We start from the raw sequence: 24,644 nt of genomic DNA on the forward strand, positions 1-24,644 counted from the left end.
AATAATGATATATATGATAATGATATATAATATATATGATATATGATAATCATAGTTATGAATCTCTGTCAGTTTATGCATCATTAAAGTTATAAAAAATATCTGTGTGGCAATATTTCTGCTTAACCGTGGTACACTAAAATGCTTTCTCTTTTCTGTTTGAGACTTTAGAACAACAGAAAATACAGAGGAAGTATTTTTTGGTAAATAAAGCTCTCTGTAAGCATTTTTTCTGCTGCACATCAAGTGTTTGTGCGCCTGTTTTTTAATTAGAATGGGTTTTAGGTCCTTGCTAGTAGTATTGAAACCACAAAGCTCCTATTTACCTATTTCAGTGCTATTAATAAGCACATAAAAGGGGTCATTACAGTAAATGTGCTTTAGCCTTTAGTCAGCTGCGGTCTTGTGTAATATTCTGTAATACTTTTTGAAATATTGACACCTTTTAAATAGGGGGGTTTGCTTTAAAAGGAGGAAGGAAGGGTAAAGAGGAAAGGACTGAACGTTATTTAAATGCTGACCCTCTCATTTTCCTTGCAGGAAGTCCTGGCTGAGTAAAGTTGGAAGCCCAAGTTCTCGCATAGACCGAACAAACTTTTCCAATGAGAAGGAGATTTCCAAGCTTGACTTCTCAGGATTTAGCACTCGATACTGACAGAAGAAAACATCACTAAGCACAAAACTATGATGTTTCCACTGCATGATGGGTTTCTGTGGCTCCATGAACTGTCACAAGAGCATTTGGATGCTTTCTGTACTAGAGATAAATATAAATGGTCCCTATTCCCATGAAGTAAGAATTTTAGTTGCTATGTTAGACATTTACAGGATGAATGTCAATATCTAGTATCTAAAATGCCAATGCCTAATTTATTGCATCTGGAAAGCTATATAAATTAAGTGCTAGTGATTATTTTTGCACAATGATACGTGTTATATATAACCATATGGAACCTCATCTTTACACTGTGATTCATATTTTAGATGCAAAATAATAAATTCAAGTTCTGCTGTTTGTAATCGCACCAAAAATACCTAACTACAGAACTGGAGCACTGAGGAATCTGTCCTAACAGCTCTGTATTACAGATCAAGTTATTTGTGATGATTAGTTAAGACATGGTGATGATTTAAAATCAACGTTGCCTCAAACTAAGATTGTCTAACCAGCTCTGGTTTAAAACTCTCTAACAATGCAGCTTCTCACCTGCTTTTCCTTTTCTACCCATAGCTTACATACATACTGACTGTAAGGAGTGTCTTGATCTCTTTGCTTTTTTGATGTTCTTACTAAAATTGAAGGTTTCAGCTCTCTTCCTTATGGATGTGTATTTGCTCCTTAGTTAAGAGCGTATGTTGGAACCTGGTTCAACGTGATGCACCCACATACATCATATCACGTACATGGAAGGTCCTGAGAAACTCAAGTTGTGTGCTTGCAATAAATACTGGATAAGTGTTTGCAGCGTGGGATTTAATTCTTATATATAGTGCTCTTTTTGCAGGCACCGAGGAGTCTGTCAGGGCTGGAACACACCCATGTCCTCCCATCTAAAGTCCTGCTGGGCCAGGATTAGTGCATGCTGGAAGACTGGGGTTAGATCTCTGATACATCGTGTGATCGGTCAGAAAAGGACAGTTCATAATTCAAGCATTGCACTTTTTCATCTGCGCAGAGCGAGGTGTGCATAGAAAGGTATTTCTACTGACTGCTCGTTTAATTTTCACTGGGCCTTTGTGCATGAGGCAGTAAAATCTCCTGTCTAGAATTCGCAGGAGTTGTTTATAAATAGTTACAGTTCAAACTGCACTTCTGTGATCATACACAAGTGTCCTTTGTTGAAGTCATTGTCAGTAACTCTTGTTTGACTCAAATGGCAAAGTTCAAGTGCAGTGGTAGCTCAGAAGCTGTTCCATCCTCTCTGGAAGTCGCATCCTGCTAAACAGCAGTATTTCCATTTTCCTCGGAGCTACCTGGCAGGACATACCCCTCCAGCCCAAGGCATTTCCAGCCAAGTTGCTTTGCTCGCATTGTGAGCAACAATGAGAGAGGAAGATGGAAAACAAATAGGCTGTTAGATACACAGGAAGGGGAGCCAAAGATGAAGTTGTTCTTTTGATATATTGAGATGTTGGCGTGGGTGGAGTTGGATGCTCACAAGGACTCACTAATTTTACCATGATTGAACAAGAAATGTGAGGTTTGAGGAGAGGGGAACAGCCATTTAAAATGCTTATTTTTTGGAGAGAAAATGTGCAGGCATAACTTCAGGAAGGTGAAGAAATCTTTGTGTACCTGTTTCTTGCCTATTGAAAACAACAAAAATATTTAAAGTCTTGATATGAGTGCTACCCCAAGGATTTCAGAATGCTTTTCCTAACCAAGAAGTATTTTGGCAGAAGTTATTTCTAATGCGCTTTAAGCAAATATAATTCCTGTGATCTGTGGCCTATATACGGGAATACATGTGTAGCCTTCGTCTTTGTGATTCAGCAGTACCCACGTTTTCGATTTTTCAATATTTGCTTCCCTCACATCAGTGATACGAGAAGAGACCAAAGAGGCTGGCTCATCTGCTGGGGAACCCAGCGGTTCTCAAGAACCTCTCAGAGGGACTGGATGAGACACCTTCACACTTAGGGAGGTCTGAGCCCTCTGTAGGATTTGGTAGCTTGGGAATGTTGTTCTGTGCTGCAAGTCACATGTTGCCGTGTTACTGCAATGAATGAGGCGCAGTCTTGGGTTGCATGCACTAATCTTCTCATTTTATTTAATCCTCAGATTCGGTTAAAGTATCGTGAGTCCAGAATCATCCAGTTTGTGGCAGTGCAGTGTGTGCAGAATGTCAGAGCAGTATCTCTAGATGGAATGAAAACACCATTGATTTTTTTTCTTTTAATTTGAAGAGCCAAAGAATTCCAATGGTAAGACAGAAAAAAAGGCAAGAGCAGTTGGCTGTTTAGACATCAAAACAGAGTTGACACCTTTTTCCTTTTCTACTACATACTAATATCGCTCAGTTATAACTTTAGCTATCCTTTCTTTTTATTTCACCTTATTTTTGACAAGGCAATGCAACAAGAACGACTGTATAGGCCAGCTCCATTCTTGCTGCAAGTGGAAGTAGTTTCCACCTATCTAAAGGGGTTGAACATTGTGAAAGTCTGTTCTCTATTTCTCTTTATTTCCAACTTATTTGTGAATTCTGGACAATGCTTTCTTCAAGGAAAATTTTCATGTATTGTACTCTCATTGAAGAAAGTTCCCATCATTAAACCTTGAGACCAGACATGTTAATTAAAATTGAAGCTTAACTCCTAAATGACCAGGCAATTTCAAAAATGTGTGGCTTTATATTTGATTAAAGAATTAAGAAATTAAATCTTCCCTAAGCAGTGAAAGGAGTGTGAGCATTCTGCCTCATCAGGAATGATGTAATCTTGTAGCATGCTCTTTATTCTCAATACTTACGACGTTGTAATGCAGAATAGGAATCTCTGCTGTACCTACTCGTTCTTGAGCCTTCAAACAGAGCAAATCAGTGGCACTTCCTGCCATACTTTCTCTGACGTGACACCAATCTGTCACTTCTTATTTTCGTGATGTCTTCTGGAGCTGCCTTTCTTGGCTTGCTTTCTTAGAAAACTCTGTGGATGTTTGCTGCTGGAATCCTCTTACTAGACAGAACGAACTGGATTAGTCAAGAGAGCTTACTGATTAATGCATAGCTACATGGTACTGCCTGCTCTAAGTGCTCTCATTTGAAGGGAACGATGGAGTGAAAGAGATCAGGGCAAAAGTTGGTGTCTGCTATTTTTTTTTAAAGTCTGTTCATACAATAGCAATACCGTAAATTGGGATTTGTGTAGCATTATTCATTCTTCAAGGCTCCTTAAAATATCTTGTGTGGTGGCTGTAAGTACTAGTGTTAAAGAGGCAGAAGTTATTTCTGCATCAAAACCAAAACACGTTGCACAGACTTATAACTACGTTTGCCCTGATTCATTTGATGTTAGTAGTGACATAACTGAAGAAGAAATGGAAGATCAAAGGAGGAGAAACTGCACTTGCAGTTAAAAGAGCTGCAGAAATGGATTAAAAGGTTTTACTAGTCAAAATTCAAGAATGGTTTACGTATGAGGATGCTAGTTGTCTTCCACAATTAGGTGATTATATATAAGAGTTAATATACCTAACTACAAATACATGAAAATCTGCTTAATCACTTCATGAATCAGTTGTGAAATACAATTGCCTTTATATCAGAAGGTGGCAGCATGAAGAATTACACTCCTAAACAGTATGAATGGAGCAGTGTGAGAAACTGGGCCCAATGTTATCAGAGGCACTGTGGGCTCTTCTGTAGCTGTGCAAACAGCTGCTTGGTGTTAACTAATGCCTGTGATTCCTCTGGTTTAGAAATGGGAAAGTCTTGAGACATTTCTTCCTGCCTTTGAGTTGTTCCTGAACGAGGACAATAGGCTTTAAGCCATGTTTTGATCCACAGACATTTGATCAGTGCCAAGAAGTGACTCTTGTCCATCATAACCATGCACTGGAGGCTATTCCAGAAAAAAGGGGCAATGCCCTTTTGGCATTTTGAGACCAGAATCCCTGGATTTCTCTGTTAGCTGAAAGGTAACTTGGCATTGACCTGTATGTGGCAGGGAAATGACAAAGTGAAGAACAGAGAGACACAAGTGGTGTCCTGGAGGCACTGCCTCCTGTTCCGGTGGAACGCTGCCATGGGCAGAGCAGGAGCTCCTGTGGCTGGGGGAGCGCTCCCAGCAAGGAAACTCTTAGTAATGGGACGCTGCTCCAGAAGTGGTGGATTAGATGAAGACACTGAGTCGCTTTCTTGCTGCTGGCGCCTTTTTTAAATTTTTTCCCTACCTAAGGAAGTATCAGTGTGGCTTCTGGAACATCCGAAGAGCCTGAGCCTCCTTGCATGAAGTTCACCACTTGAAAGCATGCCAAATATTGTGCTGTGCCAAGCAAGCAAGTAATTACCAATTCGTACTTACAAAGTTGTTCTGCAAAGAGTGGGGGCAGAGATAAGTGGGTACATGCAACCCTGGGAGGCATTAATAGCAATAAACCCACAATTTCTGGGGCATAGGGATGGTCAGTAGAGCAGGAAAGGTGCAGGAACTGGATTTTGAAAAGCTCAGCACGCAGGAATTTACCTGGAGTTGTTTGGAGCTGCAGTCAGTGGCATCACTGGAACTGGTTCTTGGGGAGCAGAAAAGGGCCGGCGGGGCAGAGGGGCTCAGCAGGAGAGCTCCTGGCTTGGAGTTCTTGAGCTTCGGAAGGCGTTCAGGAGGAAAAGCTCGGGGGATAACTTTGGAGCATGAGAAGAGAGTAAGATAAACTATCAGCTGTTAAGAGAATCATCTGTTCAGATGGCAGCATCTCTGTGCTCTGGGGACATTTGAGACTTACTGCAAGTCTTATACAGCTCTTGCTGATGTTTTGTATTTTTTCCCTGTTTGAAAACAACTAGCCTCTTGAAATCTGTGTGACATATGCTACTGAACTGTACAACTGGTGTACCGATGGGCAGTTTAGTTCACTTGGGGGAGAAATCTTAATACCAGGTAGGAGAATACACATGAATGATCATGTGTATCTCTAGACGAGGGAGGGGCTACAACAGTGACATCTCTTATTAGAAATGGCCGTGTCTGCAGTCAGGAAATGGGCAGACAAAGAAATTTGCAGACCAAGTTAAAGCTAATTAATGACCCACTATATAACTCAGAGAGAAGAAAAACATTGTTCAGTTATCTAAGTTTGCTGACACTTTCAAAACAAAATGATGACTAAATAGTAATGTGTACTCCAAAGAATGAGTGATATACTAAGATGAATAGGATTTAGGCACCATTTATCACAGTTAAGCCATAGCCTGAATACCATAATGCTGATTACTTAAATTCATTATGCAGACAGTATAATCTAGCAGTCAGTAATGTGCCTGTGAGAAGGAGGAAACTATTTCTGTCATTTTAAACCGAATGGTAGGCACAGGGTGATGGACGAGACTGTGCTTTCTCTTATTTCTAAGATACAATCCTAAGACTTGTAACAAGGCTTTTGTCTGCAGCAAGGTCCATTAAACCCACTGAATTCTTACATTCTACACTTTAAAGAATTCAGAAGAACTGTGAAATTCACCACCACTGATGAAAGGCCCATTTTCTACCCTCAGTCTTTCAGTAATATCATGACATTTCACCTAGTCTGAAGCTGTTTCTCAAACTGAAAATGCATTTTTTGATTCCCCTAGACTCTTAGCTCTTCAAGTTTGCTGGATCCAGCCAGACAAGCAGTGTTTTGTGATAAATGCCTTCCCAAAGCCTTCCTGCCTCGAACCGCCAGATGAGTCAGACTTAGTGCCTTTCAGCTTCCAGTCACCGAACTACTTTGTCAAAGGTAGGAAGTGTGATTTGCCAGACGTGTGGAATCTAAGGCACAGAAAGGTTAAAAGTTGAGGTTTAGCTGGTCACTTCAGCTGTGAAAAGGGAGCTTTACACCTTTGCAGCTCTTAAACTTCATATTGGGCATCTTGCTCAGCAGCAAGGTGCAGGGTAGGGATAGAGCATAGTGCCTTTGTGTGCAGGAGTGTGAGCGAACCATTTTATATTTGTACGTAAGGGATATACAGGTATGTCACTGACATGTCTTAGATCATCTCTGTTTAAATAGCTGGCAGTGCATGGGTGCGCTTCCAGCTTCCCTCTGTGTGACCAGCCTTTGTCCTGTGCGGTGAATAATGGTTCATTTTTACCCTGCGAGCACGAAATTAGTGAGAAGGGGAAAAGATAAAGCCCAGTAGCAAATGGGCTTCCTGTGGGGCAGCTCTGCTGACCAGCAGCTCTTTACCTCCAGGCAGCACTCTTCACTCACTGCTTGCTTTTTTAACTTCTTAAATAGTATTTGTAAAGCTAGGGAATGAAATAATACAGGAAAGTTGAGATATTTATCTGATGTCCTCTTCCCTTTTATTTCTAAAAGCCACGGCCAGGATTGATTTGTATTTTTTAGAGCCTGTCTGTGGGGAAATGGAGACACTCCATGCTGGAGTGGGTACGACAGGGCTGTGATCATTAGCATGATTTGGTCTGCTCAGTGCAGACCTGCCTTGGAGCAAATCACCATAGAGATGCGTGTGGGGCAGGGCCCTGGGGGAAAGGCCTGAGTATGTTCTTTTGCTTTAGCGAGCCAGCACGTAGGCTTTGTGCAATGGTCTGAAGGAGACGGTTTGCAGAACCGGGGTCATTCTGCTAAAAATGCTACAGACCTGTAATTTGGAAGAACATCAGCTATAACACATTATCTTTGCTGCCATTGCTACCAAGTGGAAGAGGAAAAATAGATTTTGCTCTCTGCTGCTACTGCAGTGTAGGAGGCATTAACTTCTGGAAACCAGGAGGGAGATTGAACCTTAGATGCTTCTAGTGACTGAAATAAAAAAAAATATGAGCTGTACATTATTTAGACCTAAAAAACACCCCTGATGTATCTAATAAGCAAAGCTGTGGAAAATACCCTCTGAATTTTAAAAACAGGCTTTAATTTGGACAGTAAACAAAATAACCACAAATCAAAGGCCCTCGGCTATGAGAAAAATACTCAAGAGAACAACCTGTTTAAAAGTAACCTGAGCCAACCACAGAACTAGTGAAATTGAAACAAGTATTCAGGAAGAAAAACAAATCTGCTATTAGAAAAATAGGTAAAGGGATGTTCTGAAGGAAACCTCTGTAGTGTTGGTGCTGCTCCCGCTATCAGTGCATCCTTTGCCTGGGTTAGTACATGTAATACTTGCTGCTTTTCATGGGCATGGGCTATCTTGTTATGCTTCTGTATATCACAGTTGTTACCGATAATGCTCTTCTCAATGAGACAAATCCTATAGTTTTACTGCTCCACTCTTCCCCACTAATTTATTTTCCCTCAAACATCTTTTTTCGTGTTTCGAACCAGCCGAGCTGTGATCCATCTGTCTGTGGCGAAGATGTTTATTCTTAGTCCAAGATGAAATTCAGACTTCTGTTTCTTAGTTACCGTTTTCCTTTTCTCTTCACCCAAGACCCATATATTTGGATGTGTGATACTGACAACCTACAATTTCAAGTGGAGCAACTTAAAAAATGGAAACACCTTAAACAGTTCTGGGAGTCTTCTGAGGTGCGTTGCTGGTCGGCGTTAGGACAGTAGCTGCAGCATGAAGTGTCAGGACTATATACAGGCTTTTCTGCACTGAGATGCTTCCATTTTTTTCTTAGTCTTTTGTTGCTTCAGACTAGAGTTGTATCTTAATGGCTTGTTTCAAGACACTCCCTTCATGAGTCTTTTTCAGTTCCCTTGAGTCTGAGGTCAGCTGGAGTTTTATAGTCTACTCCCAGAAACCTTTGTAGCTCTTCTCCCTCCCTCGGGATTTGCCTTTCTATTTTATTTCAGGCTTCCACCACTGATGCTAATCCAGGAGCTTTCTGTCACCCCCGCCTTGTTCCTGTCCCCTGGCTGTTGGGTTTCAGCTGCTAGGCACGGCTGATGGCTTAGGCTCAGCTTTGTGCTGCACTTGCAGCCCTGCCCCAGCAGCCACGCTGCGCTGGCTCTGGGGGCGATGGTTGCTGACAGCGTGACACCGCTGGGATTGCATTACCCAGGCATGCAGAACAGAGAGAGTGCCTGTCTGGCCTCAGAAAATCAACACGCCAGTGGAGAAAAATACGAGGCAGCGGTAGGGCGAGGGCTGCACACCAGCGGGCTGCCGGCTGTTCAAATAGCTCTTTTCTGTCATTAGGAAGAAAATTTTAACATTAAAAAAAAAAGTCTTGTATGCACAGGCTTAGGGAAATGGAATCTCAGAGCTGATGAATCAGTTTAAGTTCAGAGTCAAGTTTAGTCCAAGAAAAATGTATTCCACAGACCAATCTTATTTCTTCTTCAACCTACTTTACATTAAATGGAAAGTGTCATTAGGGTCCTGAAGCTTCACTGTCCCTCCCTCACCACCTCGAGGTCCTTCCCCAAAGCCCCCATTAAATCCCTCTCCGAGCGCATCCTCCAATCCTTTCAGAAGCAATAGGCTTACCCACAAACAAGCGGAAGCCCAGTGTGCCACCTCGTTACTGTTCTGCCTCCTCCTCAGGAGACCAGGATGACTAAATCCTTCCACGAGATACCAAGCTTAGGAAGTTATTTTATTTTTGACTCTTGGTCCAGACAGGGCACATGTTTTTCTCTGGGCCTTTGTATACAGTGCTGATTTCTGCACTGCGCCCACTTAAATGTGCATAAACATTACACTTGTGATTCTGGGTGGGGTGGGGACAATTTTGTCATGGGGAGAACTTAGATCCACCTGTGATCAGGTAAGTCACTCCAGCGACACATGAAGGGACATTTTGTTCAAATTTTGATTGTAAATTTAAAAGCCCACACCCTCAGATAACCCTTAGGGTATGCTTATATTTTGTTTCAAATGTGTTTGTGGGAAGAAATGGACTGGAAAATTTGAACTTGTGGCCTTGTCTACACTGCGGATATTTACCAGAGAATTTTTTTTCCTGCAAGCAAGCTGTTAATGCAATTGATAGATTCCCTTTTTCTCTTAAACATATTGCCCCCTCATTTTCAGATAAGCTAGGTCTCAGGACTAAATGAGGGTTCTGAAGGCAGTACTGACTGCAGCGGTCCAGTCACAGCCTCCAAAAGGGTAAAGCAAACTGGGGTTCCCACCACAGTTCAGTGTCTGGTCAGGAACTCCCAGTTAGCTCTGGCTGCAGAAACATTGCACTGTAGGTCATATTCTTCGTTTTTTAAACTCGTTTCTGCTTGGAGTTGCAACAGTAGCAAGGTGTCTTTAGATGTGAACTGGAACTATAGAAGAGATGCTCTGTATGGGTTGCTTTCCAAGGCTGCGAGCACTCGTATACTGCTGGAGAAGAGTCAGGTCAACTAGATGGTGATGGAGATGCTGAGCGGGGTGCAGGGAGGTAACCTCACGGAGTCCTCAAAAGCAGTAACGCAGCTATTCATAACCAGCACTAGAAACTGAAAATTATGAGGAAAAGCAACTCGGCGTATATAAGATCAAGAAACGTGTGTCATCCTAGATTCCATCCGTAACTGCAGAAAGGGGAGGAACAGAACCTATCAAGGCCATTTATCTCAATCAATATTGGTTGCTTCACTCTCAGCAGTTGTGGCAGTCTGCACAACAGTCCCCGTTCGGCAAACGTCTCCTCGCAGCCGAACAGGCAGCCCCTGCTTAGTGCTCCATATCGATCTGATCTCTGGTTCTGCGCTAATTGCTGATGCGGTTCAGGCTGGGGAAGAGCTGGGGATGTGAATGAGGAGAAGGTGCCCTGGGGAGCAGGCTGGGCTGGAGCCTTGGCTGGCACAGAGCCAGTGCGGGCGCCGGCCTCTCTTCCTCCTTCTCCTTCTCCCCTCTGTCCCATTTCTGGCTGGTTGCCCAGATGGACCCTCCTTGGAGCTGTTACCACCAGCCAAGGAGGGGATGGACTGAACTCTCAGTGTCTTTGGAGCTCTCATCCCACATCACCTTCCGCTCACAACCCCTTTTTCCTTCATTCTCAGGTGACTTGCAATGCAGAAAGCGGTTCAGGTGCCCACCCCAGGGCTGGCAGGGTCAGGAGCTTGAGGTGGAAGACTGGTAGCAATGTTCAGGCTTGAGCCTTTAGGGTACACGGTGTGTGCACAAAGCCGTTCTGCAAAGTGATGTCTCCCTATTGGATTATTTAGCACTCTCTTTGAGAAACAGGGAAAATTCTGCAGGCTCTTGGCACTGTGATGCTTCTGGAGCTTGCTCTTGGCTGGGCGGTACCACGCGCTGGGCCACAGGACACGTCCTGGCTGTGTCCTTCAGGTCCCACGCCGTGGGCATCACACCCGGGCTCTGAGCAGCTCTACCGGTGTCTTGGAGAAGCCTCAGGGTATGGGAAATATCTGTCACTGACGGCAGCTTTTCTTGGGTGCAGTGGGAAAGAATCGGTAAGTTCTGTGTGGAACTGGGCTCTGGGAGGCCAGGCAGCTTGGAAACAACAAAACTGAACAGAAACAGAAGATAAAATATTTGTTCTACAAACCTTATTGTTCAACCAAGAGCTGAGGCTGAATTTCAAGAACGTTGTTTTGGCACCTGTAACTGGGGTAGTTTTGTTTCCACTGTAGCTACCTTTCTCAAAGGCACTTTCTACATCCAACTACATATTTTGTACCTTGTTTCCTTTTTTTTGTTGTTATTTAGCCGCTCACACACTGGATAAACACAGTTTCAAAGAGCTTTCAAAATCCAAAAGATGGGGACGTAGTACAAATGAATCTTATGAAGTGAGGTATTTCCTGGGAAAGCCTTCTAAAGGAATTTATTTTTCATTAGCGAGTCCCTCATTACAGGATTAAAAGCTAAGCTCCTTCCTCTCTCATTTCTTCCACAAATTAGGTTTTCATAAGACCTTTTATGTGTTTTTCTAACTACCCCAGGTCTCACCTCTTCTGGCAGAAACATGAATGTTAATAACACTAATTACTTCACGCTAATCAACTACATTTGGGAACTTTGGCTGGGAAAATCTCTGGAAAGTACAGGAATTCCTTCTTTTATTACGATATATTAAGTATAGTTGAAAATATTCAGTATTTGAATTATTCGACTTGGAGCAGTGAGGCTGTGGTACAAGAGCAGGAGTAATAGGCGCAACCTGAGTTATGATGATAGTGAATACATAAAGAGGCTCATGTGGCAGGTTTACCTCCAAGTAGCAGGTTTGTTTGAATGATTGGGGTGTCCTGTGATCACCATGTTCCTGAGGCCTTCAAAGCATTGACGTGTATTGCATATGGAACTCACTTATGCAGTGCCTCACAAGAAGCCTGAACTGACCCCCTCTGCTGGAGCTGCGGGTCACAAAGCCCAAGAAAATCTGTTAACCAAAGACATTTATTTGTAAGTAGAATTGGTACGTAGCCTAGAACAAGGCTGGGAACTTTTCAGAGAGCTGATCCCCCTCTTCCATCGGAGACAAGGGAAGGAATTGTGTCTTGGAGAGCTGGCTGAGGTTTTTAGGTGGAAAGCTGGCTTTCCGGGTGCCACAGGGCCCGCTTTGTATGGCAATCCTCCAGGCATAGCGGTAAGGCTAACAAGTACTTGGATGTTTCAGTACAGAAGTGTGCTGTTGGAAACTAAATGTAAAGTGTGAAATTTTATTGGCTCTTTATGAGCTGAATATTCTGAGACAAGAAGCTGATGTGTTGGTATGTGAAGCTGATTTCTTGTCTATGACCTCAAGTCGTTGCATGCATAGAACTTCTCTTTTCTCAGCAGAAAGTAGCATTTGGACTTGATGGAGAGCACTCATTTTTTTTTTTCTAAACAGTAACTGTGTATTTCAGTATCAGTTCTATTCTGTTTATCACTAATAAAAATACAGTTCACCATTTCCTTGAAATGACTAAACTAGCTGGGTGAATGCTTTGTAATGGAGAATTATTTCCTCCTGTAACTTGAGTACTTAATTGCTTCTAATCTGTTTCTTTTAGAAAGAAGAGTCAGATCAAGATGATAGACTGTAGAGGAAAGGACGGAAAAGACAATGGTAACTGCATATTATTGATATGTCGATAGTATGATCAGAGATGTCATTATGGGGTGATACAAAGAAAAAGGAGCAGGAGACTAAGGAGAATATCTGGGAAGAGACAGAGAAGCGATTTAGGGATTCTGGGAAAGATTAGCAAGATAAGTTGAAAGAAACCGCTGGCAAGCGGAATCAGAAAAACAGTATTTGATGAGGCAGTGAGAGCTCCGCTAATGAGTGTCCAGAGCAGCTGATAAGAATAGTCAAAACCTTTGAAATCAGTTGTTAGCAAGTCATTACCACTGGAGAGAGCTGGCACCATGGCCAGATTAAAAACCAAAACAAGACCCAGCACACAAAAAACCCCATAGAATTAAATCAGGAATAGAACACTGAACAATGCTTAAAAATCTCAAGAATAGGCAACCCAGTCCAGGAATTCTGATCAGTTTTTGTGCCTTCAGGATCAAGCAGTAGACATGAATGAGTCATATTCTTAACTTAGAAGACCCAAGAAATTAACACTTTCGCTGCAACTGTTTGCACAACGTGACCTTCATTTCTCTAGTATGACTCAGGAGTAACTGGAACAAAATTAGTGTGAATGAGAACAGAATCTAATTTCAGTGAATCTCAGCCATTTGCTGAGACTTAAACCCAGATTATACCGGAATGACCTCAATGAAACCTTGTTCTCGTTTCAGAGCACTGATTAATATAATTTAGGGCATACTGACATTTTAACCAATACAGTGCTTGTTTGCTTGGCGCAAACATATTTAACTATTATTGATGAGTAGAGTTACAGGTATTGGTGTAAAACTTTCTTCCTTTCCTGCGTTTATCTTTCAGCGGAAATGCTTATGGAATATTTAATACTGATATGCCAGAACTGTGCACAAGAATTGTCAGCAGAGACTTTCTATCTCTCTTAAGAAAACAGTGCTCATGTTCACCAGTGCTGCAGTGATCCCCAGCCACATTATGCAAGATTAATTATCTCCAATGTTAGGTTATTAAATGAGCCAACATACTTTACGGGAGTGAAAGACACCAGGACAAAACAGCTATGAACCCTTTGCACGTCCTCTTTCAGTATTGTAGTAGATATGTAGGTAGCAGAGTGTTATGGCAGAGCTGCATTGTCTTCAACTAAAAAAATTTGTCACATAATTTACTATTTTAATGCCAGAAAACACTTTGAAACACAGTAGCTTATACTGTATTTAAGAACCTCTTTTGTCAAATATCAGAGCCTGATATACTTGTACTAAGTATGATACTACTGCTCGGTTTCTGCGGGCTAATAGGAAGGTTAGATTTTCAAGTCTTGAGAGAGGGGCTCCCAAGTTGGCAATTCCAGAGCAATCTGAGATGTGAACGGAATGGAGCAGAGATTATTTAGTGCTCAAATCCTTCCAAAAGGCCTTGACAATTATAGTAATTAAAAGAGAGAGGAAGAAGGGGAGATATTTCATTGAGCAGAGAGAATTTCCAGTCTGCCCTCGCTTAAGGAGGAAGGGCTGCTTGTTCAGGGGGCTTGAGGAGTGGCTGAAGCAGATTCATTCTGCAAGACACCACAAAGCCAGAAGCAAAGGTGATGCTGACTAGGAAGATTTTGGAGCTCCCAAGGCCTCTGGCAGCAAAGGGAGGACAATGGCATTCCAAGAAAGTAGGTTTGGTGGGTTTTTTTACATGACAGCAAGAATTAGCATGTGCCGGCTTTCTTTTCTCCATGGTGGGAGAGGAAACAGAATGGCAGTCGTTGGCTCTTTTTATCTGCTAGTGAAGGAGAACAACAGAGAGAAATTAAGTCATGATGCAGATAGGCACAAATCTTCCAGCAAATCGATACTCTGCTCTTCCGGGGGGGTTTCTTTCTAGATGTTGGTATATGGGATTGAAAGCCAGCCACGATAGTTATACATCTATTTTTTGGTATGTACAGTATTACTTGGTGTCAAGAGATCAAATGGCTGTTGTAACCAAACTGCTGCAAGGTTTTTAATGTGCAGACCATTTTGCATAACCAAATGAGGGAGTTATAAAACAAAGGTTTAGGTTTTGCTGTGTATAGCTAAGCTTGTGTAGCGGAAAATAAAAAACCCCGTTTGGAACCATGACAGCTCTTGTCAAACGCTGAGGAGAAGGGTGAAAGAGACAATTCGGGAATTGCTTTCGGTTTTCTCATTCTTTCTGCAGCAGAAGTTAGAGCTGTTGCAGAGGTGACCAGTGAAATTCAGCACGACTTTTGAGCGTGGTTGTTGTGTCTGCCTTTACCCGCAGGATCCTGGAGCCTGTGACACTCTTCTGTGTGTCACATCGCCCGACTTGGTGGCCTAAACATGTGCTGTACACAAATACTGTGTACCCTTGTGGCAGAAATCTTTCAGGCTCTTCTAGGAAGGATCTTGGCTCCCTTGCCTGTTTGGTGTTGGCCACGTGTCAAGGCAGATGGAAGTGGCCTGTAACAGAATGCTGCGCTCATCCAGCCCGTCCAAGGAGGGAGAATGCTCTGAAATGCAAGTCCTTCCCCTTGGCAACCAGTTCACTGGTCCTAACATGACCCTGGTCATTGCTCCGTGGCTTTGATCAGTGATTTTTGGTGTCAGCCAAACTGTGGAACAAGTGTCATTCTTTTAAATTCCAAGTGGCTTATCCAAGCACCGTTTCCAACTCAGAAAATGGAGATAATCAGCTTTGTTATGAAAGAATCGAAATGATGAACCGAAAGCAGCAGCAATTCCTCAGTTAATGGTTGGATCCTGGTGTGTGCCCTGTCTCTTGGTGTGAGGCAGCCTCAGCAGTTCTGCTCCCCACGCCTGGGAGATTTGCTGCAGTCATGGTAGGGACAAGGGGTTAAGGCTGATCCTGGTGATTTTCAGCTACTGCGACCACAGAAAACTGGTACAGTCTATTCTAAATTGAGATCTGACTGCTGAGCAGCCCCATGATGAGAGCCAGTAAAGGGCACCCTTGTGCCCTTCACCCCCTCCGCTGCCATTGAGCAATGCTGAACGTCTGCCCTCCCAGATAGAGACAATAACTAGTCTATGAGAATGTTCATACCAATTAAATCTTATCATCAAATCATTCTGTTCCATCACTCCACTTAATTAGCCATGGTCTTTGGTATGTCAGCAATGCCACCCCATGCCAAAAAATGAAAGTATTCTTTGTGCGGTGCACACCCAGCCAGAGCCACATCAACAACTGTTTCTTGGGTGCCAGAGCAGTATCTGCTGGAAAATGTAATTGCCCACTTCTGGTTTTTCAAACCAAACCGTTTTGGAGGCCGTGGCTTTTTCATCCGAGCGGTCAGGTTTTGTTCTAGGCAAAGCAGCTGGTTTCTCATCAGCTGTCTTGTGGGTTTTGTGTGACTCATGGCTGGTTTACGTTCCAGTGTTACTTGTTATTATGGCTTTTTTGTTTACAAAAGATAAATGCAGAAAGCCTATAAAGGAACACAAGTGATCTCCTAGTTAGCAGCAGCAGTGGATCCAAGCTGCTGTCTGCAGCACAGGTCGTTGACCTGTTGTCTTTATCAATGTGTGTTAGAGCTAATTTGATTTTATACGATTGAAAACACCCAAACGCAGGCAGATCATCACACTCTGCTTTTAGCAAAAAAGGGTCTCATTTGGCAACCTGTGCTTTAAATGATGGATTTTTTTTTCTCCTTTCATTTGAGCAGCTCTTGTAAGTGCGGCTGAGGAGCTGTGTGGTCTGCGGATCCAGCCTGGAAGGGCTCATCAGCAAACGGCAGCCAGGGGATGTGTTAGGAGGGAATCTCGAAACAGTGTAAGTGTTAGTTCCCTGATACCTGCTGGTGTTGAGACCCATTGGCACTGTTAGTGAAAAATGGGCGCTGCCCACCTACCTGTGACAAGAAATCGGTTAATTCCATGGCAATAGAATCTATTTTAATAGCACCACCACAAATCTGTGCTATGCCATCTGAGGCATTTGTCAGATGTGACAAGGCACTCAGCCTATTTTTGTCCCGCAGCAAATCCTTTTTCCTATTCTACTTGGGGCTGAGTCCCACCCTTAGAGATGAGCTCACTCCTCTCTTTCACTTACATGGAAGTGTTGGGCATGCGACTGAAGGTAGAATTTGGCTGTGATCTGAACGGATGACATCTGTAATCTTCTTGCACATAAGGGACCCAAAGGACACAAGCAGGTGCTGATGAGCATCTACCCTGCGGAGATGCATTTGTAAATCCCGTGTGGTGTTCGTCTGCATCTTGAAGTGCCTAAATATGTTTGAAAATCTGCCTTGGAGAGACTCGATGTTGCAGGAAGGCCCTCCAGAGGTGGGCACTGAGTCTTATTTCTCTTGATTGCCCCTCTAGGACCTTAATCATAATAATGGTCCCTCCTCTGGCCCCAAAGCCCCAGTGATGGATTCTGTCACAGCTGGATGCGCTTCTGCCTCCTCTTCGTCTCCCTTTCTATAATCTGATTTCAGAATTTACATTAACATGAAGTGGTCCCATCACCGCTAGAGTTCAAACGTTCCCATGAACCCCTGGTTTTATTGAAAGTAATGGAAAAATCTACATTCACCTGCATTGAGTTTCATGTTCCAGTTGGGGCCTGTTCCTGGGATGCACCAGAGAAACTCCGAAGTGCCACCCTCACCAGTATTTACTGATTTAACAAGCAGACCTCTCCTGTCTTTTCACTTATACTGGCAGTTCTTTAGGAAGTTATTTGCCTTGTTTCCCCTCAGTATTCATTGCTGTGTAAGCCCAGAAAACGGAACCAGACTTCCCCTGCATTCTCTGCAGGGATTTGCCTTCCTGATCTCCATATCTCCAGATCAACCACGTGGGTTCAACAAAAATCCCCTTGATTTTTTCCTTGTGTTTCAGGCCTCCTGCCACTGCAACTTCATTGGGACAGGCTGTTACTGGTATCAAAACATGTGATCTACAGGCAAATATTCACTACTAAACCTTCCCCCTCACTTCTCTTGCTGAGACTGCCAGTGTGTGGACATTTTCCTCCCGTTCACGTGAGGCTCTAGGGATCTTCTATTTGATAATAAGTTGAAGTCCAAATAATGAACCATTCTGGATGATTGATGGGGGATGTTGTGCACACCCCCCGAATGTCATTTCCAATCAAAAGGAAAGGAATTGTTTCCATATGTTGGCACGTTTGTGGTCTTGGTGTTGAGCCAGTTGTCTGGCTGCGATCAGGCAGCAGCATCTAGCAGTGATGGAAGATTCTACCTTGGAAGTGGGGTGCTAACTTTAGGCTGTATTCCTTAAAAGGATATAAACTCCCAACGCTTATCCAGGAGGTAATTTATGGTTCTAGTATGTTTTGACTTTGCATAGATGAAAAAATAGTTCTTTTGTGTATGCATATATGCATAAAAATTCCTTCCTGCTCAGCCTGCCCTCCCCCAGAAAGAATCCAATAAAACAATAGCTGGTGCTGGTTTATGTGCTAATGGAGCTGCACGGGCTGTCGCCTGCTGAGCCGTAGCAGGATTCCTCCTCTTTTTAACCCAACTCCTTAGAGGTATTTGAATGGTTAGATCTAGTTTTGTTAAGCTGCAGAGTCTTTGAACAGATTTTGAGAGATGCCATGCACCTACCAAACCCATCTGCTTTTGGTGGTGCTGTGGTTTTCTTTTTTTTCTATTTATTTTCTTTATTTTTCTTTCCCAAAGCGTCAAACCAGTTGCATATTGCTGCAAAAATAGATTAACATACTTTTGAAACTTCAGCAATGAGATTCCTCCATGCCAAGGCCCTGCTGCCTTCTGCTGCATCAAGCACAGGTACATACCCCTGGGAGGTGAGAAGTTACCGGCTGCTGGAAAAGGGAATTTTTAATGTGAAGAAGCCACCAATTTAAAATACTCTGCAAGTTCCAATTCCCCGATCCACCAATTAATTTGCAAAACTAATGTGCTGAAATTTATTAGGGTAGATAATGCATTCAAAAGCTAACAAAACTTACTTTGTGAGTAATTTATTAAGAAAATAGATTTAATCTTTGGTGCAGGTGTCCAGATACTGAGGAAAAAGTCCTCACTGCTTTTGGGTGAACCACGTGCACACTCAGAATTTCACATCTGGTTTAGAGCAGTTCAGGTTCTGCCTTGTCTCTGAAGAACGGTGCATTCCACGTAACTTCCTGCCTATTCCAACAGGAAGGTTGGGAGCTAGAATTTACATCTAATTTTATTTTTTACTTGTAAGGTCTTCCTTAACTGCATGTCTAGATTCAGTTATTAAATGCTGTCATCAGGAATCAGACAGGCAATTTATAGTTATACCAGAAGAGCCACTTCCTTCTCTACACAAATAAATGCCTGCTAATTCTAAACGTGTGTTGCTCCTGTACAGAAGGTTGCAGCCAGTTCCAGGCATGCTTGGAGCTGATAGGGCTCCATGAACTGCTACAAATCTGGGTGTTTGTGCTTTTCTAGCAGCTTTCAAAGTTAGATTTGCACTTCCAAACTGCAGCTAAGTATTGCCATTCCCAGGGTGTCAACTGTTCCGTGTCATTGCCCAGGATTGCTGAGTAGAAGATGGGTGCCCCCAAACTGCTAGTGCTACGCTTCAGTGGGGATTTGCTCGATCCTCAGAATCACGTTAGTAGTAGTTAACCACTTCCAGCCTGTGAACGGTTTTCGGTGTATTTAACTTGAGCCATAGGCTAATCAAGCAAGCTGCTCCGTATTAATTACAGCCTCCTCGAGGTGACGGGTTTGTGTGGAGCCAGGGGGCTGGATTTGCATGCGTGGGCTGTGTAGATGTTCTTCCTCGCCCAGCAGCCGAGCATCAGGGTGACGGTGACAGTGACCTTGAGGAGCTGGCGCTGTTGTCCCCTGTGTCCCTGTCTCCTCAGCACCGTGTCTGGTTTCCTCTGCTATTGCTCTAACAAAAAGCTTTAGGTTATCAGCCTGAAAGACTCACGCACCTGATCTGGCCTCTGCTGCTCTGTGGGGCCCACAGATCGCTATTTCTGTACGATGGTGTGCGTTACCAAAATAAATGTCCTCAAATTAGTTGGTTCAGCGACTGGGAGTGGTCTGGCTGTAGCAGCAGAGAGCATCAAGTTGGCCAATTAAGATTTCTTTTTTAAATTTTTTTTGAGAAAACATACTCTTTTGAAGTTACTAATTATCTACTTAATCCCTCTCACTGTATTAATGGAAAGTTATTGTTGTAATATATATTTTTCAACACGAACGGGATCTTTTGGCAGATACAGGGTTTGGTCCAGCCGTGGCCCAGCAGTAAATCAGCATCTCTCTGTGTGCTGCTCACGTATCGCAGGGATGGCAGCTGTAAATTGACTCCGTTCCAGCTCTGCTCCCGCGTTTGGGGTTGATTTGAGGGTGTAGTGCCCTGGTGGCTCCGAGCACTTGGCTGTGGAGCTGCGGCGCGATGGAGGCGCCGTGGCCTACATTTCACCCGCGAGAAGCGCGGCAGCCTGACCCACTTGAGACACCTTCTGGAAAGCTTCGAGTGCTCGTCCACCAGCACAGCTGGTCTTATGCTGTGTCTCAAGCTGAAAATTCACAACCATTGCTCATTTTGGCAGATTTGATATGGGGGGTTTAAATTGAGCTGGACATTGGTTTTTCTTCCTCTTGTGCCTGGATGCGTCGCGGTTCAGTGTAATGGGTCAGCCTGCGTTTCATTAAATATTAAGAGTGAAAATTGTTCGTGTTCATTGAGAGGGCAATGCTGTTGTGTTAATGGATGGAAAATTGCCTGGCAGAGTGCTGACCCAGGTGTGGCTACTGGCACTGAATCATTGATGGCGCAGTTTGTAAACTGTCCTGCAGAGGGGACGGGTAACGTGTCCGTGCGAAAACAAGAAGATACTGTAAGAAATATTTGTGCGCCTGCCAAGTGATCTGAGAGGCCTTTTCTGTCCTGCACGTTCAAAGTGATCACGCTGAAATGCTTTTCTAAAACCTGCCAGTCTGGCCGTCACCTTGACCCCAGTCAAAGCACTGAAGCCACCTCAGCAATGCGAGAGCGTGCGGGGCCTGGCTGCCTTTTGTGCCGCACGGAGCGCGTTTGTGTGGCTGCCTCGGGTCGGGTAGTACAAGTGCTCCCTAACAATGTTATATTTTTCAGTTCCGCTTGCAGGTCCTAGAGCATCTAGAGGTCTCCCCGAGGTTTTACGGGAACAGAGCTCCCATAGCCGTCGGCACAAAGCCAGAGATGCTGCTAACGAACCCATCCGAGGAGAGGTAAGACAATGCGCATCCTGTATGATTAATAGCATCCCGGAAAGGCGGAGGGTGTATGTTTATCCCAGAACTTCCGACTGTCTGTTTAGTATGAAGATTTGTTGTCAGATGCTTTAGAATTGCTCACAGTTATTATTAATGACGTGCTCTTTTGTTTTACTCGTACACGCTCCATTTTGTGTTTGTGTGTGTTGTAGCACCCAGGCTTCCTGTAGCTTTGATAAGCAGCAACCCAGCCATAAATCACATGATGTGGATTTCTAAAGAGTCTGTTGATGCTGTGACTGCTCTGAACCCAACTGTCTTTGCGTGTGAAAAAGCTGGAATGAGTAAGATTGGAACAAGGACTAATGCATAAGGGTCTGTTTTGATACAGACCCTTTATTTTTGCCAGGCCTTGGGTCTTAGGAGTTTGTATGTATGGTTATGCGTTTCTTATCAATCAGTAACTCAGTATAAATAGGGGACTGATCCACAGACTCTGAGAGACTTCAAGAAGATGCACAATACAGGACCCAGTTGTGAAAAATATTTTGACAAATGCAGGGTGTGTTTGTTTCCACTTCTGTTTATTAAATAAATAAAAAAAAACCCTGTGCGGCCCTGATGAGCAAAATCCTTTGGGATGCAGTCCTGAATCTCCTGGCCTACAAAAGCAGCAGTTCCGAGTTGTATCCATAGCAACGTGCGTAGCAAGAAATGAAATCTGATATGAATAGTCTGGTACAGAAGAGCCGTATGCAAGTCACACACTCTGCGAGGCGGAGTGCTTGCGGACCAGAGAAAATAAGATGCATTTTCTTTTACTTGTTGCTTCTTTCCAAGTATTCCTGCCGTGCCCCGCTTCAGGACTAAAATGGGCTGACAAACCAGCTATTATTCCATTGCCTCCAGCTATTCGGACCCAGGCCAATGGCCAGTAGAGAGGCCGAGAAACAAGTGTGAGCTTTGCCAGCACTTGAGCTAATAAATGAACTCAGCTCACAGCTGCATCTACGAGCTGCTTATGTTCCCCTGGTTAATGTCAACCTTGTTTCCCTTGCCAGTGACACGAAGCTTTTGTGTGTGCAGAGATAAAACCAGCAAGCGGTCGATAGTTCCTAAGGGAACAGAAATATTCCTGAGTGCTAGAGGGTCATGTTCACTGGAACGGCCAAATCCAGAGAAAGGAAACTCAGTGAAAAGCCGAATGACCTCACCCAGTCTCTTCCTGCAGAACTCCTAGGAGACAGTAGGCTCTGAAAATCACTTATCAAAACCAGACGTCAGAGAAATAGCCGAGGCAAAGCCCAGAATTCCTGTGCGAGGACACCAAAGTTCAGGCGTTTCTCAGCTGGCTGCAGGGGATGTTGGCTGTCCTGCCGGGGAGGAGCCCTTTACATCCCACCACGGTACCTACTGTATGTAAACCATACAGACACCGCCACCAGCGACCCCAACAAAACCAGCCCGGAGTCGCTGCTGGGCCGGCGCATTCTCTCGCGCCAATATCAATAACGCCAAACGCAAGCTGACATCAGTGGGTTGTTGGAGAGGACACAATACTTCTTTGACGCACTAACAGCTGCACCACGCTTTGATGTCCCTACAAAACTATGTGTATATCAGAGCCTTTTTTTAATGGTGAAGTTTCACTGCCTTCCCTGAAGCATCGCTCCTTTGATTCTTACTACACGTTCTGTAAGACAATTTTTAAGTTAGTTAACACTTTCAGAGCTGCTGGTTGGAGTAGAAATCACCATGGCTTCGTGAAAAGGTACTTCATTTCCCAAACCACTTAGACTTTTCCTTTTATTTTTTGCTGGTTGCTGGGTGTTTTACGTAAATGGCTTTTATTTACAACGTCTCTTTGGCCTCTGCGGTGCGAAACGTCATTTTGCGTGTCATGTGGTGTCAGCTTGTGATAAATGGAAGCCATTGTTGCTTCCGTAGGAAACAATGGCAGCCAAGAGGGATGATTTGCCGCAGAAATGCAAAAATAACGTGTCATTGCTCTCTCCAGCTAATGAAGACAAACCCTCGGAGCAAGCCCTTGGGAGGGAGAAGAGAATGCTTTTGCCTAACATTTAAGTCTGTATTTTTTTTCATATTAGAGCACATTAAAGCAGAAAATAGCTAACTTACTCACGGCTTTCCCTCCATACTAAAAGAAAACAGTTGTTCAAGAGGCTGAAGGACAGGTTTTATTAAGAATATTTCTCCACTATTTTTCCCTGTACTTTTCAGTGGTATTCCCAACAGATGTACATATTCTTGTGGCAGAAAGTCTCAGCGTTTTAATTCAAGAATGTAACTTGTAGCTTTTCATAAACCAGACAAGTTATTACGTGCAGTGCTCAAGCTGGCCCCTGTGACGCGCTGGAGGAGTTCCCGTATGCACTTTGCTGCAGTGAGTGTAAGGAAAAATCGCCAACTTTCTACTGCAAGAAAGACGGACTTGCCCTAGCTATATGTAATCAGCTATATGTAATCCTACTAGATGTACATGTTTTGTAAGTTTTTCTCTCAAAGACTAGTAGCAAAGTGGAAAAATAATGCTTGAACGTTTGGGGGAAAATGATTGGAGACAGTGTTTAGTTGGTGCTTTAGATCCTGTGTTACAACCAAAACGAAAACACATCCCATACAACATGCTGTGATCATTCTTTGTTTTTCTTTAGTTAATGGAAAAATGTACGAAACTGCTCTGATTTAGCCTTCTGTTGTACAAACTCAGCTTCCGTCGGTACGGATGGAAACTGCACTAGGTCACTAGCTGCACCTCTTCTGTTTCTACCATCGTTGCCATATTCATAATAAACAGGCATTTGCAGCTATAGGTCCTACCACAATGATCAGCTCTGTGCCTGTCGCATGTCGTGCACATTATTTCCAAAATGAACAGATATTAATATTTTCTGGACTTTCTCAGAGCCTCTGTCAATGCCCACTCACTTTCCTGAATAAATTAACGCTGTATTCTCCAAGTCGAGCAAATATCATTAGAAGCACAGGTATTATTATTTTAAACAATGAAGAAATGTCTGCTATAGAATGAGAGGGCATATAAATGAAAAATTAAATCAGAAAATGTTATTGCTGCAGGCCAACCGTTACACATGTACATTATTCAGTTGTACTAGGGCAGTGTAAGTCATTAAAGTCAAAGGAAAGCCAGTGTCACTTGGACTGTTAACCCTTGTCAGCAAAGGAGGAGCCTGAGGGAACTTGCATTCTTCAATTTAAAATGATCTCAGGAGTCAGCAGGTGCCATGGACAAGCTCAGCCAAGCTTTTCATCATGACAAGAATCATTTTCAAATGGATCATGGCTGTTATTACTGCTCATATTCCGATGGAAATGGTCAAACTGCCTAAATCCTCACTGGTGTGGCTGGTTTCTACTTGTGAGTAATGTGTCCATGAGTTGCTACTCATGGCTTACATGGCTGGTTTCTACTTGTGAGTAACGTTGCTACTCATGGCTCATATGAATGTCTCTGGGCTCTGATTCATATTCCCTAAAAGCATGACATGATTGTGTAGTTTATTTCAGACACCGTAGTTTAATTGATACGTTAATCAGACCATAAATACACAGCCCGATGCCTGTCCTGCCCTGTACCACAACCATTATACCAGTGTACCTGTACTCTCATCTTCTTGATGACTCCTCCGTAGCAGATCTACATTTTGAAGGGATTTCCTTTGTTCTGAGCTTCTCTGGTGGATTCACAGTAACTGTACGTGTTTGCCTGTGTCCCTCTGCGGTGCGCTCTGGAAGATCTAGAATCCAACTATATTTATCTTCTCTGCTT

General features: G+C 43.4%; 2 protein-coding genes across 7 annotated transcripts in view; both read left to right on the forward strand.

Moving 5' to 3' along the window:
* The window catches only part of ACYP2 (acylphosphatase 2), a 29,272-nt gene extending 28,116 nt beyond the window's left edge, over nt 1–1,156 (forward strand). For all 4 annotated transcript variants that reach the window (XM_082049503.1, XM_082049504.1, XM_082049505.1 and 1 more), the window contains exon 4: nt 541–1,156. In XM_082049503.1, coding sequence (XP_081905629.1) covers nt 541–655 — 115 coding nt within the window. In that variant the 3' untranslated portion in view covers nt 656–1,156. The remainder of the gene's footprint in view (nt 1–540) is intronic.
* Nucleotides 1,157–2,026: 870 nt separating this feature from the next.
* The window catches only part of SPTBN1 (spectrin beta, non-erythrocytic 1), a 152,731-nt gene continuing 130,113 nt past the window's right edge, over nt 2,027–24,644 (forward strand). For 2 of the 3 annotated variants that reach the window (XM_082049477.1, XM_082049480.1), the window contains exons 1-4: nt 2,046–2,925; nt 6,291–6,436; nt 12,575–12,630; nt 20,733–20,848. The gene's annotated coding sequence lies outside the window, so the exon portion shown is untranslated. Of the gene's footprint in view, nt 2,926–6,290; nt 6,437–12,574; nt 12,631–20,732; nt 20,849–24,644 lie in introns of all 3 variants that reach the window. The other variant, XM_082049478.1, reaches the window with a different exon arrangement.

This window comes from Streptopelia decaocto (genome assembly GCF_964273445.1).
Source record: "Streptopelia decaocto genome assembly, chromosome: 3".
In the NCBI taxonomy this organism is placed as follows: domain Eukaryota; kingdom Metazoa; phylum Chordata; class Aves; order Columbiformes; family Columbidae; genus Streptopelia; species Streptopelia decaocto.